At 37.5% G+C, this 17,942-nt stretch overlaps 1 protein-coding gene across 1 annotated transcript in view; it reads left to right on the forward strand.

Annotated features, from left to right (window-relative positions):
- LOC110156118 (neuropilin-2-like) overlaps positions 1–17,942 on the forward strand; it is a 206,409-nt gene that overhangs the window by 161,660 nt on the left and 26,807 nt on the right. The window contains exons 13-16 of the mRNA XM_055152527.1: positions 1,455–1,631; positions 10,246–10,514; positions 10,820–10,916; positions 16,887–16,919. Coding sequence (XP_055008502.1) covers positions 1,455–1,631; positions 10,246–10,514; positions 10,820–10,916; positions 16,887–16,919 — 576 coding nt within the window. The remainder of the gene's footprint in view (positions 1–1,454; positions 1,632–10,245; positions 10,515–10,819; positions 10,917–16,886; positions 16,920–17,942) is intronic.

Consider the following 17,942-nt stretch of genomic DNA (forward strand, 5'->3'; position numbering starts at 1 on the left):
CCATTGACATGCACTAGCCTAGCACTAGCGACCTCTGCAAATACAAGGACTGGAAGGAATATTTAAAAATTTCTCCAACACTCTGGCTCACTAGGAAATGAGGCCCTATGTCCAAAGTTCCGAACTGTCCCTTTAACAGCGCCAATCTCTCTACTTAGATCCCAATTCCTCTGTCAAGACAATTTGTTCTACCCCTGTTTTATTTGTTTCTTTGTAAATAGTTAAGTCCATAAAGTTTTGACAAATCCTTTCCAAATCAACATTCAGTTTGAAGTTCCTCCAGCCTAATTTCTTGTATCATGCTCTCAAAGCGTTGGTGGTCTTTTTATAAGGCGTTTGAATCCAGCCCATGGGTCCATCTCTCTATGGATAAGACGAGTCAAATGCCCGGGTTTTTAGTTCAGCCAAATGTTCAATTGGATTAGAATTCACTAGGCGTTCTGATACACTTTGGAAAGGAAATTTTTCTGCTTAAAGATGCATTTGGGACATTTAGGTCATGCTTTTACTAATTATTATGGCTGTACTCATGAAGAGATACTGCTACGTAAATGTGTGTGCTTCTCAAACTATGTTCATATATATATACAGTATATGGTATGGAATCTGAATGTTTTATGAATTTAAAAGTACTAAAGCCAAGATGTCCAACTATTAGAAATGAGTATTATGCCCCAAACACGAGTAATTCAATTTTATTTTATATTACATTGGCATAAACAGACAGTTGGCTATAGGAACCAACTATTAAAACAGTAAGGTTTTTTTACTTAAAGGTACACTATGTAATTTTTCTGGTGGAAGGTCCATCACCTGCTTGTCTCTATGGAGAACACATTACTTTAAAGCACATATTTTGCTATTCTGATCTGTTGTTTCCTGATCAAAAACATACCTGAAATTGTGTTTTGTTTCATTCACAATGTTTAACACATCTCTGCATATTTAGACTGAGTCTCTTAAACAGAAAACACTCTGTTCCACCTTGTGATGTCATTTGGTAACACAGGAAGTGCTCCACTGTGTTTTTAAACTCCATACACCTTCACTAGATTCATTTGGATAATTTCAGGCCTGGAAAGTCCAGTCTCTCAACAGGAAGCTGGTAAAATCTAATGCTTCATGACATCACAAGGTGGACAGAGCATTTCAAACTTTGGAGATGTAGACAAATTAATAAATCAGGTTTATTCAAATGTGTGAATGAAACAAACCTGCAATATTGTGGAATATAGAACCTTTAAGCTGGAATTTTCCACAGAATGGTATTAAACGTATATATATCCCAGAGATTTGTGGAGAGCTGAGCCAGCTCACAATAAGAAGACATGGTATTTTAAAGCAATAAAATCACCTTTCATGAAACTAATGCAGGTTTAAAGCCATACTGTGCTTACAGGGTCAAAACACTCACACCTCTTATACTAACCCCATCTCTCTCTCTCTCCTCACAGCCACCACGCCCTCCTTATCGGCTGTGTGTGATTTTGAGTCCAGTCTGTGCGGGTGGTCAGCAGATCCACAGTCTGGGGTCAGCTGGTCTCTGCACACGGCCAACAGTGGCACCTCAACGGGACACGGCACCCACAGCACCCATGGGAGCAGGCTCGACCTCACCCAGGCCTCTGACAGTGAGTTACACACATTTGCACAGTCTATTATATTAAATCAACTTTTTTGACCTTTCTACCTGTGTTATAATCTATATATGTTAGCAATTAATACCCCACAGAAGCTTATTTAAGCCCCTACATGCTGTTTCATACAAGATAAACCTTTATGTTTAGGACAATTCAGGAGATTTCTCAGTATAAATACATACATAAAAACACAAACTTTGATTCTTTTAATGAATCAGTTGTTTTTGGGTCTGTACATGAGCAAATATTGTTTTTAAAAATGCTATTACTTAATCTTTATTCATATAGTAAACAGTGTGTGGTTGTAGTTGTAGTTTTCAGAAGCCTTCTCTCCATTCAAACTTATATAAGAGTTTGTTGTTGACCTGGTTTGGTGCATTTTGAACTAATTAGCAGAGAATAGGTAGTTTCCATGGCTGTCGGCGGTCTCCAGCTGAGCCAGTAAAATGATGCAAACATATCAGACTGTTTTTCTGTGTTTAAGGGAGGTGTTGGGTCACTTGGTTTGTTCTTTTCCTTCACAAAAGATGCTTCATTTTGATAATGTGAGCTACTTTATCAATCAATCAGTATCACTGTATTTGCCTCCAAGGGGCAATTAAATGAGGATCAACTTTGTGCACATTAAAGCTGCTAATGAAATTGGTCAGTTTAATGATTTTAGTAGAAGTCCTCGGGTTGTTCTTTCATTTTCACAAATCTTAGCCTTTTCATAACAAATAGAAATCTTAAAATACCCACTTTGTGCATGTGAAATCTTATCTAAATGCTTTTAATTTATTTTTTCACTCCAACAACTAATGAGGCATGAGTTATCTTGAGGAACAGTCATGAAACCAGGAAAGTACTTGCACAACTTTACTGAACAGTTGACACTTTTAAAATATTCTACATCATCTTTTTCCATTTAATACATTTTTGTTGATCCAAATGATTTAGTTTTTATAATGAGCTATTTTAAATATAAAGGTTCATTTCACACAAATTATTAAAACTGAAAATGGTGACATAATATAGGGTTAACATTTCTTTTTTTTTTTCTCCTCTCCTGTGTTTTAGATCACTTCTTCCTCTGTTACTGACCCCTGCCCTGTCCTCTTCACCTGTACTTGGCTTTTTCACATCTGTCTATCTTTTATAAGCCAGGAAAGGCTGTTTTATACATTAGAAAGTCCCTCCATCACTACTTCTCTCCCTCTTTCACCCTGTTTCTTTTTGTCACTCTCTATGGTCCTCCACACTCTCCTTGCTCTCTCTTTCTTTTTCTTCCCTTTCTGTCCCTCTCTCACCCTTTCTCTCTTTCTATCTCCTTCATTGTCATCCTTTTTTCACTCATTCCCTGTCTCTCTCTCCCTCTCCCTCCCTCTCCGCTCTCTCTCTCTTATATATAAACTCCTCTTCTCCACTGGCCCTCACTGGCCCGGGGCAGTCTGATAAGTGCATGATGGTTTTGACAGTAGTGCTGGCTTAGCTCTATAGCTCCCCCAGAGGCCTGGACACACACATACAGAGCTGGAGGTGCGTTTGATAACCGCAGGTGTATGTTTGTGTGGATGTGAGGAGGGAGGGAGGATGCGCTTGGTTTTATGACCTTGACGTCTGTGGAAATCCTCCAGGTTATGGCTGACTGCACTGAGAATGGACAGCTCAGCAGAGTAAGGCAGAAATGGAGACTTATGTGAAGAGTTCCAAGATTATTCTGGACTTTTCTTTAGAATAATTATTTATCATTTACATTAATAATCAAAATAATAAATAAGATATACTTCCGTTTTTCAGTTTGTGTCTAAATATTTAACTTATAAATACATGACTTATCTCCATGGTGATGTTATTCCTTTCCCTCCAATGTTCAACAGTATGGTTTATCTATCTGGCATTTATTTATGTCTATTGCTAAAAATACCTTACACAACTTGCATTCTTATAGCAGTGTTTCCCAGACCTTTTTTCTGGGGACCCATAATTTAAAAGTCACAAACCTTTGCGACCCAAGTCAATAGACCTTATTCGTAAATCACAAAATAAACGTGGATTTGATCATTATTGAACATTAATGAGGATATTTTATTGAGTGATCATGTCTCTCTGAACAATTAGTATTGTTCAAGTTTTAAACAATGACAAACAGTCATTGAACCAGCAATAAAAGGTGTCCATAAGTTGCCTATTTGGATCTTAAATGTAACCCAGTTCTATTTCTTTTCAACATTCAATTGAACCAGCAATACGGTAACAAAATAGTCAATAAAATACTTACATAAAAATTAGAAATGATACAAAACATGTCTTAAGATTTTTCCATTTCTAATGAGATAGGTGGGGCTGTCTGTGTTTTTGTAATGCATTCCAGGAGAAGAGCGCAGTGGCAGATCAGGCGTATAGGCAGAACTGTATATTGCAGACCTACATGCAGATAGTGACAAGGCGATCCCAAAAAAATCTCTTGCGACCCACCTGAGGGTCACGACCTAGTCTTTGGGAAACAATGTCTTACAGTGAGCAGGGTCGCCCCTCCCCATAATTTGACCTAGTAGGGTCAAGAACTTAACTATGCACACACTGGAACATTTCAGGCCAAGCAATCTCACCTCCATCAGGAAAGTTACCTTATATACAGTATGTCAATGAGGATTCCTGGGTTTCAGCTTCCTGTTATATGCAAAATTTTGAAGACTTTTTCTCATTCAGAAGATATACTTTGATTTAAATTGTTAATCGCTATGAATTTCTCATCATTCTGAATCATTGTGACGTGACGCTGAAGAACTGGTCTAATCTTTTCCATTTTGATTTTGACTTAGTTTTTCAAATTTTTATGTCTGTACTTTCAAATAACCCCATTTTGAGCATCACTTAATGGCTTGTCCTTCAAACTACATTAACTTCAAATTATAAATCAAATAATATTATGTCTGTACAGTTACTCCAGTTACTCTTTAATTTACTTTTACTTCAGTAGTAGTTTTCTTCAAATACTTTTTACCCTTACTTGAATGATTTCTTGGACCACTACTTTGTACTTCCACTTGAGTAATATTATTTTGAAGTAACATTACTCTGACTAGTACACGTTTTGGCTGCTCTACCCCTCTGTGCTCCTGGCCTCCTGGTATAGAATGTACAGTATGTGTGAGTATAGAATAGTGCCTGTATGCTCGCTCTTGTAGTGTATGTGTGCGCAGTGTAATTGAGTTAGCGGCGCTCTAGTCTCCTCCGTCAGACAGAACACGACATTAAGTCTTGTTCTACACAACATTAGCAGCAGCCGCCTGTCTCTGAGCTGTCTGCTGTATGCAAATCAGGAGCGCTCTGTCATAGAGAGAGGCGGTTTAGGGTGTAAAAGAGAAATATAAAAGAGAAGGAGGGAGGGAAGGGAGAAGGAAGATCTATAGACATGTAGCATACTGTAAAATATGCTTGGTTTGTAAGAAAGAGCGGAGGAGGATTAGCAAGCTACCTTATGTACTACTACCAAAATACTACTATTCAAATATATACCATAATTTCCAGACTATAAGCCACTACTTTTTTACACTTTGAACCCTGAGGCTTATACAACAATACAGCTATTATATGGACAGATTCTTTGTTTGGCACATTGTCCTTTCAAATATACAGTCTATGGTTTGGCAACTCATAGGATGCGCGTGCAGCCTGAGTGCAGAAAGTGCCGCCATCTATGCGTAACATGATCAGTTATGACGCTAAATGAACATTAGTGAGTGGATACGTCTTACCCATATGTGTTAAATATAGGTGAGTGCATAAATGACAAGAAGAAACGTCTCAAACTTCAGTATCCGGACGTCCGCTCATACCTGATCGATACAACTAGCCCCGCCCACGGGAGAGCCTTAAATCTGCTTAAATCCTACAAGACACTGACATGATACCAGACACTGACATCCCAGATAGGACAAGATGCTAGTTTGATAGTTTTTTGAACAGCTATTTTGCAGTTCATACACACACCCTCCTCATGTAAAATACACAAAGAAATGCAGATGATGCAGCTTTTAATTTAAAAGCAGCTGATGTGGCTGTTGAAGAAGGAAATAGAGCTGCTGCACGTGAGCTCGGCAGCAATGAGTCGATGCTGAAACTTTGGCGAAGGCAGCGTGACGAACTGACTCAATGCAAAAAGACGACAAAAGCTTTCAGAGCCAATAAAAGCAGATGGCCCGAACTTGAAAACTTTCTTGAAGACGTGGACATCTGCAGCTTCTAGACAGGTGTAGCCTATATATGTACACTTTTTTTTCTTTTACAGTTTAGTTAGTTAGTTCATTTTACTTTGTTCACACTTGTTTCATGATGATTTTTTAAATTTCCTAGGATTGTTACATCATAGGTAAATGTCCGAAATTTTCCTGTGTTGATTTTAAGTATATAAATCAAATTATACTTAAACTAGACTGCTTTTAAATTGTGTTCATTACAGCTACATTTTTGTCGGAAAACGTGGCATATTTGTTCTCAGTGGTAAAATTTTACATGTGCAAAAATTTAAATGATCACATCTTAAACAAAACAAATTAGCTGTAATAATGAACACTGTTTAAACGACATGCCCTTATCTGGTAGCACACTTTTGTCAGGTTTTTGTTTTATTTATGCATTTACCTACCTACTTACCTTTATTTAACCAGGTGAAAATGAATAATGGATTTGGGTTTGGGGAGGTAGTGTTTTCAGACTTTGTAGAAACACGAGGCCTGAATTACAGCAGCTTGTTAAATGCAGTTGGAGAAAGTTGAAGTGTTGTCCTGCCTCTCTTTGTTTCATCTCTGTGAACGCTCAAAGAGAAAGAATTAATTAACACGTCTCTATGGGAGGGAAAGGCGCTATGGAGAACGGGTTTAGAGGAAGGCATAGGGACACACCAGTTCACTTCAAGATATTTTTGTTTACGTCAGAGTACATGCAGTCTTTCAATATGGTTGCAAATACAGCTGGTATAAAATAATAAGAAACTTTCATTGTAATCGCCCAAACAAGGCTGTAAAGTGTTTTTCTGTTCACGTTATGGTTTAATCAAGACATTTACCAGAAGATTTGAGCACATTTCTGATGGATTACTTAAATATGATCTCATTATTGTTATCTGCCATGTTAAAGGGGCACTGTGTAACGTTTCTGGTGGAAGATCTGTCACCTGCTTGTCTCCATTCTTTCCTACAATGTTCTACAGTATGGCATTAATTTTGATTCGAAACGATACATAGCTGCCAATACAATATTATCACAATATGGTTATACATGTGATAACTGATATATTTCATATGATATATTGCTGTTTTTTAAGAACCAAATACACATGTAGTTTCCTTCCACTAAATAAGCACACTGGAAAAAAACTGCTTCTTAGTAAAATATATTAAATCAACTTTGGTAGTTTTTACACTGGAATAATATAATTCTGTGAGAGCTACAACAATAGCAATTGACAAAGTGTACTTATTTTACTCATGTACTCAAAGTATTGTGTTTAATGAGTAAATTCTGCATTTGAAAGGTTTTAGAGTCACTACTCAAACACAGAAATACTAAAGTTCTTATAAGGAATCCCTTATAAAAAATTAAAAAAAAAAACATCATTGCAAATGCAGTTGGATCCACTGACCCACACGCTGGTAGCAGGATTCTAGCTCCCACAGATGAATGCTGTTGTTGTGTCCTTGAGCAAGACACTTAATCCACCTCGCCCCCAGTGTTTGTGTCTGCCTTGGAGGTGGAAAAGTACTACATAAAAATGACCATTTATTATACTTATTATATTTATTATCAGTAAATACTGGACATATAATATTTACTTAACTATTTCATTACATCAGTGCAGTTAATTATGACAATATTTTATATTTTACTTAATTTATTGACATAAATATGACTTAATTTAAAAAGAGAGTAACAGTTACTCAGTAAATTCACGACTGTTAATCGTGGGGTAAGTACATTTACTTAATACTGACAAGTAAATTGTACCTGATATTACAGCAGTAAAATTTACCTAAAAAGAGCTAGTGCAAATTGTTTTGAGGAGTAGTAAATCTTACAAGTTTTTTTCAGTGCAACAAAATTGTAGTGCGGTCACACACAAAAAGTTAAAAGGCAAAATGTCAGTATAGCAGGTCATAGTAACAATAATTGATCACCAAATTTAGTCACCACAATATATTGATATTTCAATATTTTTGCACACCCTTAGTTTCAAATAATGGCTTTACTCTCTTGACTCGTTACAAACACCATTTTGAGGTCTTTTCACCATTCTTACTTACTTTTCACCATTTACCATTCTTACTTATTTATTTATTGCAGTAGTCCTTTATTTTCACCTCTCTCAAACCCGTGATGACTTGGCTATGATGTTGCCGCTGACTCTGTAGCTATAGCACTTTCCAAATGATTAGCCCTGTTCAACTGGTTCGCCTGTAGCCTAGCATGTGCGTGTGTGGGGTTTTGCCTTTGTCTCCTCTATCATTAGCGGTTGATGATGAAATAGCATGCTCATTTGTGGTCCTAGCCTCATACCACACAATAATAGCTGCGATGCCTTAAAGCCCTGAGCAACGAACACCGCCGCATTACTCCATCACTTCCTCTGTTTCACGGGCTCTGGCAAATCGCATCAGTCATTAAAATGGAATCCAATAAATGAGTAAAATGCAAATAGCGTAGCGGAAATATATGGGGCTGTCACAGTTATGGGCTGCGTTCAGGAGATCTAAAGCCCAGTGTGTTGCTAAATGTTTGCCAGTGCTGGAGCTGCAGAAATGAATGAGTGGTTTTGTATGCGCAGGATTTTTTATCTTATACGATGGCTGAATGCAACTGGTTTTGTGGAAGTTATTTTTAAAATTACATTCACTAAAATATAGAAGACTAGTGCTTACTCTATTTATTGTTTATAGTGAACAAAACTGAGCCGTTATATGACATGGTGCTAAAGATGCTATGTCATTCTCCAAGGACAATAGCAGTCTATATTTACAATGTTACAGAAATACAGATACTATATTCTGTTTTATTTTTAAGTGAGACAAAAGCTTTACACTTAATAAATGACTTTTCAACAGTGAATCTTCATCAGGTCCATTGATTGAAACGTTGTCATTTATTAAATGCAGTTTGGGAGTAAGTGTGCAGCCTTTGTCTCAATTTCTATGTTCACTGTTGTAGCCTAGCACCAGTGATGTGTGTATACCTGTACCTTTTTTTAGTTTTATTACCTCCGCCAAGGAGGTTATGTTTTTGCCGGCGTTTGTCTGTTTGTTTGTTTGTTTGTTTGTTTGTCTGTTAGCAACATAACTCAAAAAGTTATGGACTGATTTTGATGAAATTTTCAGGATTTGTTGGAAATGTGAAAAGGAAGAACAGATTTCATTTTGGGGGTGATCCGGAAGAAATCCTGGATTCTGGATCACTTTGAAATTTTAGTTAACATTGTGGTAAATGGGGCCAAAAATTTTGTTTCTCAATATCTGGGTTAATTATTGACCAAACCCCATGAAATTTGACTCAGGGATGGACAATGGGATCCTCTTTCATATTCCAAAGGCTGATCCGGATCTGATCCAGAAGACTGATTTTATCGCAATTTATATAAAAAATGGGGGTAGTCCTTGGCGGAGGTCTGCGCTCTCTGAGTGCTTTTCTAGTTTTATTTATACCAATTTCTTACTCAAGCAGCTGTAGAATTCTGTACAGGGGGCACCAAGTTGTGATCATCGTATTAATGTGCATTATCTATCTGAAGCCCATCAATATACACATAAAAGTCAAAAGCTTGGACTCACCCTCTCATTCAGTGTTTTTTTAATACAGAAAACATCAAATATATGAAGTAAGTATGTATGGAATATTTTTATATTTTATCAATCATATAAACTTTATTTATAGAGCACTTTTCATACAAAAAATGCAACACAAAGCGCTTTTACAACCAAATCCTCAAATGCTGCTTTGCTTTTAGTTTTTATTTAACGTTTTTATGATTAAATAACTCCATAAATCTTGCTTCATATATTTGATGTCTTCTCTATCTAAAAGAAACAAAAAATTGAATGAGAGTGTGTGTCCAAACTTTTGATTGGTTGCAAATGCTTAAACAGCACCATCAAAACTTTGGACACACTGTCTCAAATGACAAAAACATGAGAGAATGAGTCCAAATATTTGACTGGTAGTGTAACTGTAACAAAGCATGGACAAATCACCTTTGTTATTAGCTGAATTTATTATGCGATATGGCAGTTTTGTTCTAGTAGACGCCTTTTATTTTCAGGTCTTAAATGACGTGAAAAACTAGTTTGAGGTTTGCAGTGGTCCAGAGTTATTTCTCGCTTAGTTTATGCATATCTGGCAATCCTAATTATTCACCTCATTGAATTTATTAGCGCTTTTGACAACATAGAGATGCACTTCCGGATTCTCGTATAATAAAACAGCACACAGCAGTCTCATTTTGACCTGAGCTGCTTATACAAAACAAAATTGGACATAGCCACTTGAACTTCCTGTAAATCCTCCTATCCAATCCTATAAAATGAATGAATCTTCTTTCAGTCTTATACTAACCCAGTCTTTCTCCTCTCTACAGACCTATCAGGGAACTACCTCCATGTGGACGCGGGACCCCACACTCAGAGGAAGCGTGCCCGCCTGCTGAGCCCTGAGGTGGCGCCAGAGTCAGGAACGCTCTGCCTCCTCTTCCACTACCAGCTCCAGGGAGAGGCCCAGGGGAGCCTCAGGGTGCTGCTGCGCGACTCGGACCAGGACGAGACCCTGCTGTGGTCCCTCCGCGGAGACCAGGGGGCGCTGTGGAGGGAGGGACGCACGGTGCTGCCTCAAAGCCCCAAAGAGTATCAGGTACAGGAGGGTTTTTGATATACTATAGAAAGACAATTTGAGTGAGATTTGAAAACAAAATGAAATGTTAATACGTAACATATAATTTTTTGGGGTATGTACAAACGTTATAGACATAGAGGCCAATATTTGTGATTGTGATATTTCTCTTTTTAAAAACATATAATTGAAAAAGAAATACTGGTCCTGCCCATATATAAAATGAACATATTACTGTCCACTGTACCCCACCTCACACGCACAGTTGTAATACAGTTGAATGTTTTCAGCCTTTTTCCTCATAGAGTGCACTTTGTCTTTTCTAGGTTGTTTTTGAGGGATTCTTTGAGCATCCAACAAGAGGGCACATCCGGATAGACAACATTCACATGAGCAGCAGCTTCGACCTGGAGCAGTGCACACGTGAGTTCAACACTAACATACATTATACCATTTTAAACAGTTGTGATGTCTATAGTCATAAAATGTGTATTTGAAATTTCCTTGAGGTGGAATAAAGTTTGATCAGTATATCAAAATACAACGATTAAATACTGTATTTTCCGGACTATAAGTTGCTCCAGAGTATAAATCGCACCAGCCAAAAAAAATGCGTAATGAAGAAGAAGCAAATTATAAGTCGCACTTTTTGGGTGAAATTTATTTTATCAAATCAGAGACCAGGAACAGATATTTCATCCTGAAAGGCAAGTTATAGTAATAACAACAGAACAGAGAACAACAGGCTGTTAACGTCACATATGAACAGTTATTCAGATAAATATAGCATAAACAACAGAACAAGTTTACCAAACTCTCCATCTCACTCCAAATCACTAAATCCACTGAATTCTTCACTCTGCGACCTCTGGAGGTAAACGGAGCACCACTTTCTCTTCTGTGTAGCTGTTGTCAGACTCAGCCTCAGTTCCAGTTAGAGCCTTTCTGAATCCCGACAGTTTGGTTTGGATTGTTTTTAGTTTTAAGTTTGTTTAAATTTAAAATTTTCAGAGGTACAGAAGTAATGGTGCGACTGACTGACATGATACCAGACTGGACAGCGGCTCTTTCTGCAGGAGACATGCACAGTAGAGTGAAGTGACAGTGGTACAGGAGTAATAGTAGTAGCAGATACTGACACACAAGCCTAGAGCGCCTCTGTCGGCTGTCAGTGTGAAAATTTTAATTATAAGTCACACTGGAGTATAAGTCGCAGGACCACACAAACCATGAAAAAAGTGTGACTTATAGTCCGAAAAATACAGTACTAAACATGAGACAGACTTTAATGTTATATAGGTGCTTATAGTAAATATATTGTAGAGTGATAAAATACACTAATGGTAAATGGTCACATTTTTCTATAGCGCTTTTCCACCTTCAAGGCACTCAAAGCGCTTTACAACAAGGAACCACTCACCCATCCACATTGACACACCAGTGTACACAGACACTGTGGGCAAGGTGGGTTAAGTGTCTTGCCCAAGGACAACAGCAGCATTCATCTGTAGGAGCTGGAATCACACCAGCCAACCTGTGGGTCAGTGGATCTGACCACTCAACCTGTGATGTTTATGTTGAGAGCTGGATTCAAACCGCCAACCTTTAGATCAGTGGGCAAATGCTCTACCAACTGAGCTACTGCCGCCCCAGTGATATGACTGAGATTTTGAAAACAATAAGCTTTATTACTTGTATTAACGCCAAATAGCAACAGAATATTTTAGATTTTTTTGTAAAGTAATTAAACTCAAAACTAGAAAAACAGAAAACAAAACAGTGATATTACCAACAGACCTGTCAAGCTAATGTAAACAGACATGTCCGTTCCCATGGTGTTTAAGCGATCCAGCTGTTGTAAGCCTTCTGCATATCACTGTGCTTCTACACATATGCACTATAGCATTTAACCCCTTTACTGCCTAAATTTATGGTTTGTTTTAGTGGGAGAGGGGGAGAGGGGGAGAGGGCTCATCTTTGCTCCTCTTCATTCCCACAGACACGGAAACAAGAAATAAATAAAAAAGAAAGTAGGCCACACACGACCGCCAGGCACGGATCCTCATCTATCTTTGATTATCAGTATTTTACACAGTTATGAAGACGAGGCATTTGGTATTCTCTGTGGTGTACTGTCTGCTGGATCAAGCACAGATTTGAAAACATTTGTTAATAGGACTTTTATATTGTCAGTGAATATTAAAATGGCATTATTGAGGAAAAAACAAATTCTGTAAGCAAACTTTTAAGTATAGTTAAAGGGCCCATATTATGCTATTTTCTGCTAACAGTTATAATGTTGTTTCCTCATCAGAAACTTACCTGGGGTTGTGTTTTGTTTTATTCACACATGTTAACACACAAACCCTGCATATTTAAACTGAGTTCTTTTCTCAAACAGAAAACACTCTTTTCTACCTTGTGACGTAATGTGGTAATACAGGAAGTGCTCCATACACTTTCACTAGAAGCAGTTGGATAATTTCAGTGCTGGAATTGCCAATCTCTAACAAAAGGTAGCTGTTAACGTGAATACTACCGCTTCATGACATCACAAGGTGGAACAGACACAACTCCAGATATGTTTTTGAGGAGGTAACAACATTCTAACATGACTTAAAGTTCATAAGAGTCAATTTTCTGTGATATAGGACCCTTAGGTTAATTCAAATCACATGCAAAAAGCTAAGATGCGCTTTAGACGTTTTAATAGACTAAAGAATGCATCAAATTAGCAATGGCTTTCAAGAGTTTAATCATTTACCTCAGAAGAGAAACTGGCAGTAGCAGAGATTCACTGAAAAAGAAGTTGATTAGATAGATGTCAGGTCTCCTCTTTGGACAATGGCAGAATTAAGTGAACAGTGAATCTTAATCAGCCTGATTGTGATGCTGTTTGACTCTTCCACCAAACGTATAATCTCTCATGAACTTTTCATTTGGACAAATAAGTAGGACACTGCATGGAAATCACCACAGCTTCAAAATGCATTGTGTCTGAAGTGGATTAGAAAAGGAACTTTGACACTACAACTTGGAGTTAGGATCTTTACAACAGGGTTATAAAGAGAGCACATTGACGTACTATTAGAATGTTATTGGATTCATTTCACAAGTTCAGTTCAGTTCATTTGTTTCATCAGGTTCAGGTATACCACATTTTTCGGACTATAAGGCACACTGGATTATAAAGTGCAATATCAATAATGTTGAATTCTCTCATCTCTTGTCATATATAAGGCGCTATATAAAGTGCACCGGATTATAAGGCACATTAAGCGAAACAAACGTACGACACTTGAGACTGATCCCTTAGTGGATCATTTAAGTTTGTTTTTTTATTTCCTACGAGGAGGACTCAAATATACATTGAGTAATAATGTGTTTAATGCAGCTTTGTGCACATTTGTTTACATTTTACAGAAGCAGAACTGAAAACCACATGGCTCATTTGCATAAACTAGAAGTGCTGAAAAAAATGCTCACTTGCTCTTACTCCGTGAAGCTCTTAACTATGATAGATGTAATGCTCCGTCAATCTATCAACCGGCGCGGCTTTGTATCTTACGAAAGGTGTACTAAAACATTTTGACAGATTTTTGAGCGCCATGTACCACGTAAAATTGGTCCGAGGTCAGTAAGCACAACCAGAATTAACTCATAAGGCACACCAGATTATAAAGTGCACTGTCAATTTTTGTGTGCTTTATAATCTCAAAAATATGGTACATTGTATTCACATTAAATTAGTGCTAGACTTTTTTAAGTAATCCAGCCTAAACATTATCTCATTCTATAGCAACACATATACTGGAGCCTATTACCTTATAGTACAGGGAATGATCTAGAACTTCGATGATTTCCTTAGCTGTTACAAATTTTAAGATGTAACATTTTATCACACATCAGCCTAACAAACATAACATAATATTCAGGGTCCTGTATTACACAAAATTGACTCTTGTGAGGTTTAAGCCATGTCATACTTCTGTTACATCTTTAAAAACATGTCTGGAGTTGTGTTTTGTTCCATTCACACATTTGAATAATCCTGCATTATTTGCCTGCTAAAATTTCCCAAATGATTGGAAGTATATGGCATTTAAAAACACAGTGGAGCACTTCCTGTATTACCACGACATCATAAGATTGAGCAGAGTGTTTTCTGTTTGAGAGAAGAACTCAGCCTAAATATGTCGGGTTTGTGTGTTAAACATGTGTGAATGAAACAAAACACAACATTTTAATACCAGTTTATGTAAAATTATACTTAGACCGCCAATGAACTACCATCTCTATATTTCATGCCATATCCTTCGTCAAAATCCCAAACAGCAGTGAAATCTCTGTGTTCCCATGACCCCTAAACGCACCCTCTTCCTCCTCAGCTCCTCTTTTCATCTCCTACCACCTTTCCTCTCCTCTGTCTCCTCTCTCCTTCCTCCCTTGGCGTCTGCTTCCATTTACACCTCACTTTCAAACAACTAAAGACAAGCTGACAAACTGGAACAGACCATAGACACAGAAAAAACACAGAGATCTCAGCGCGAGGCCATGTTTCCTGTCAGCACAAACTCTTTTATTTTCCCATCTCTACGTTCACTCAATTTAGCAAATAACTGTCACGCCGGTTGATTTATGGCCCGCTAGACTTCAATAGCGTCCTCAATCTCCACAAATCTGTATTGATTCGGAAGGGCGCGTAGTTACGATGGGCTTCTGTGCAAGTCAGCTCTATTCAAATTCAACTGTTTTGTTATAATTATAATCTAAAATGCATTGGACAACATAGTGGATTGTTTCATATCAAAGTTTAGAAATTAGTCAGAGTAAGATATTCCTGCATAGTAATTTGAGGTCAGGCTGCATTGTAGTAAACATGGACGGTATAAAGAAATGTACTAAGGGACTGTGGCGTCACCCATAGCGTTCAGCTCAATTGAAGCTCACAAGGGTAGCACGGGTCTAATTTGGGCGAAAAACTGAATGATGCTATGCTAAATGAAGAATTATTACTGTTTCTTCTCTATTGACTCCCAGTATGGTCACATTTTTATAGCGCTTTTCCACCTTCAAGGCACTCAAAGCGCTTTACAACAAGGAACCACTCACCCATTCACACACACATTCATACACTAGTGTACACAGACACTGGGAGCGAGGTGTCTTGCCCAAGGACACAGTGACAGCATTCACCTGTGCAGGGTTCCCACTCTTCTTTTTCACTGACAAAATTTCAAAACGTTTCTATGACTATGACCTAAAGTGAATTTTCCATGACTTTACAGCACCCTAAATATGAACTATCAACCCTTTCCACTCACCTTATGGTTTGGTATTATAGTTTTTTAACATTCAAAATACTGTCAGTGCATTTATTGTCATCTCTTTTAAACAAAAGGCGCATACGTTTGGAAATAATCATAATAGCCTAATGATAACTTAAAGAGAACGCTTCATAATTTAAGCCAACAAAAATATATAAATAAAAAGAAAGATCAATTCACATGTGTCTTTTGGGCAAAATTCTGCACAAATGTTTAGTTCCATTTTAACGTCTAAAGGTTGCAAAGCACTGGAGTTACTTCAAGGTGCATTGGTTCATCAAATGCTTTTCTCCATGGAGATGTTATTGCTTTGTTTGGAATGTTTCACAGTACGGCATTAAACCTTTCTATCTTCATGGAGACCAAAGCAACCCTGTTCACAGTCAGAATGTCTTTTTTTCTAGGTATTTTTGAGCTATAAAATTACCTGTAATTAAATAAATGTACGCTCGAGCTGTTTAATGTCATACTGTGGAACATTCCAGGCAGAGCAAAGACACATCCATAGAAACAAGCATGTACTCCCAATTCGGAAACTGCTTACATTACCTTTATTATAGCAATTATCATTCTATATCATTATATTATTCTTTGACCACCAGTTATTAAAGGTTCTATATATGGAAAATTGACTGTGATTGTAGTTGCGTGAAAGAGATATAAAAATTCCATGACTTTTCCAAAACTTTCATTGAATTTACAAAATGCCATGACTATTCCAGACCTTTTTAATTTCCATAACTTTTCCAGGATTTCCATGACCGTGGGAACCCTGTCTGTGGGAGATACTTTTGCCTTTGGTTGATTCTGCTCTATTGACTCTTTACTGATTGGGACACCATTTTGAGGACTCATTATGATTCCAAACTATATCTAAATGTCTCCTAAGTTTGAAATTCAAGGTGCAAAATGTGTGATTCTGCGTGAATTTGATCTGAAAATGTTTGAATACAAACTGCTTCATTGTGATTGTGAGATAATGGACCATTAGCCAGGCAACAATACAAATAGTAATATCTTGTCAGTTTCACATGTATTCAAAATATGTTTCTTCTGAATTTTCCAGAGCCCCTTCCAGCGCTGACGCCAGGAATCACCAGTAAGTTTTAATTCCTGTTTCTCCTTTCTACTTCCTGTCCCGAGTGTCTGCGCTTCCTGCTTGTGGCTCAGCTTAGCTTTCAGCAACTGTCAGTGCATAATGTCCGCACAGAGACAATGAAAACAAACTATTTCCATTTAGTCAGCACTTATTAAAATATGACACTGCTTGTGGAGGTTTACCGGGTTTAGCGTTTTGACTTTTGAGTCCAGTGCATTTTTAGCATGGCGAGCTGCTGCATGCTGGGCTGAGACACCTGGATTTGCATATTGGACTTAATGGAGTGAATTCAAAATAATGCATTCAGTTTTTTATAACACTTGTATATACCTCTAATTAGTATATATTAAATGCATTGATCATTCACTCCTCCTCAGTCACACTCAGATCTAACTGAGACATGGGGCAGTCTGACAGAAATGTGGCTGCCAATATGTGAGCTCCATGACAACCGATCGCACACCAAGTACATTTACACTTACACGCAAAATATGCTGGTGATATGTTTTGCCCATGGACACAACAGCAGTATGCAATGCAGGTGGGAGAGATTGACCTGATATTTTTTTTGTTATTGGGCAACCATCTTGACTTACTCAGCTATATAGAGCATGGTATTCTGGTAACTTGAGATTTGTTGAAATCTGTTGAATTTGTTGTTGTTTTTTATGATTTATTATTAGTATTTTTTTATCAAATCATCAAAATGTAAAAAAAAAACAACAAAAAAAAACACCAGTATTGTGTTTTGAATGATTCTCTGGAAGATATGGGAAATTTTATTATATTTTTTGTGAATCATTATCAGCTCTATTCACGCTTACGTCACGAACCACGAAGGCGTTTGGAAAAATGCGGTTATAACTTCCCAGGCCTTCCCGGGTTTTCTTCATCTCCATGTCACTGTAGCATTGCGTTACGTTCGGCTAATCAACAATTCCAACCATATCTCAGTTTTCATCATTTCCCCACTGACGCACAACTCCGAGCGCACTGGGTACATGTGATTAGAAAAGATGAGGG

The sequence above is a fragment of the Boleophthalmus pectinirostris genome, unplaced genomic scaffold (genome assembly GCF_026225935.1).
Source record: "Boleophthalmus pectinirostris isolate CB_2022bp ecotype Guang Dong unplaced genomic scaffold, ASM2622593v1 HiC_scaffold_1, whole genome shotgun sequence".
NCBI lineage: Eukaryota > Metazoa > Chordata > Actinopteri > Gobiiformes > Gobiidae > Boleophthalmus > Boleophthalmus pectinirostris.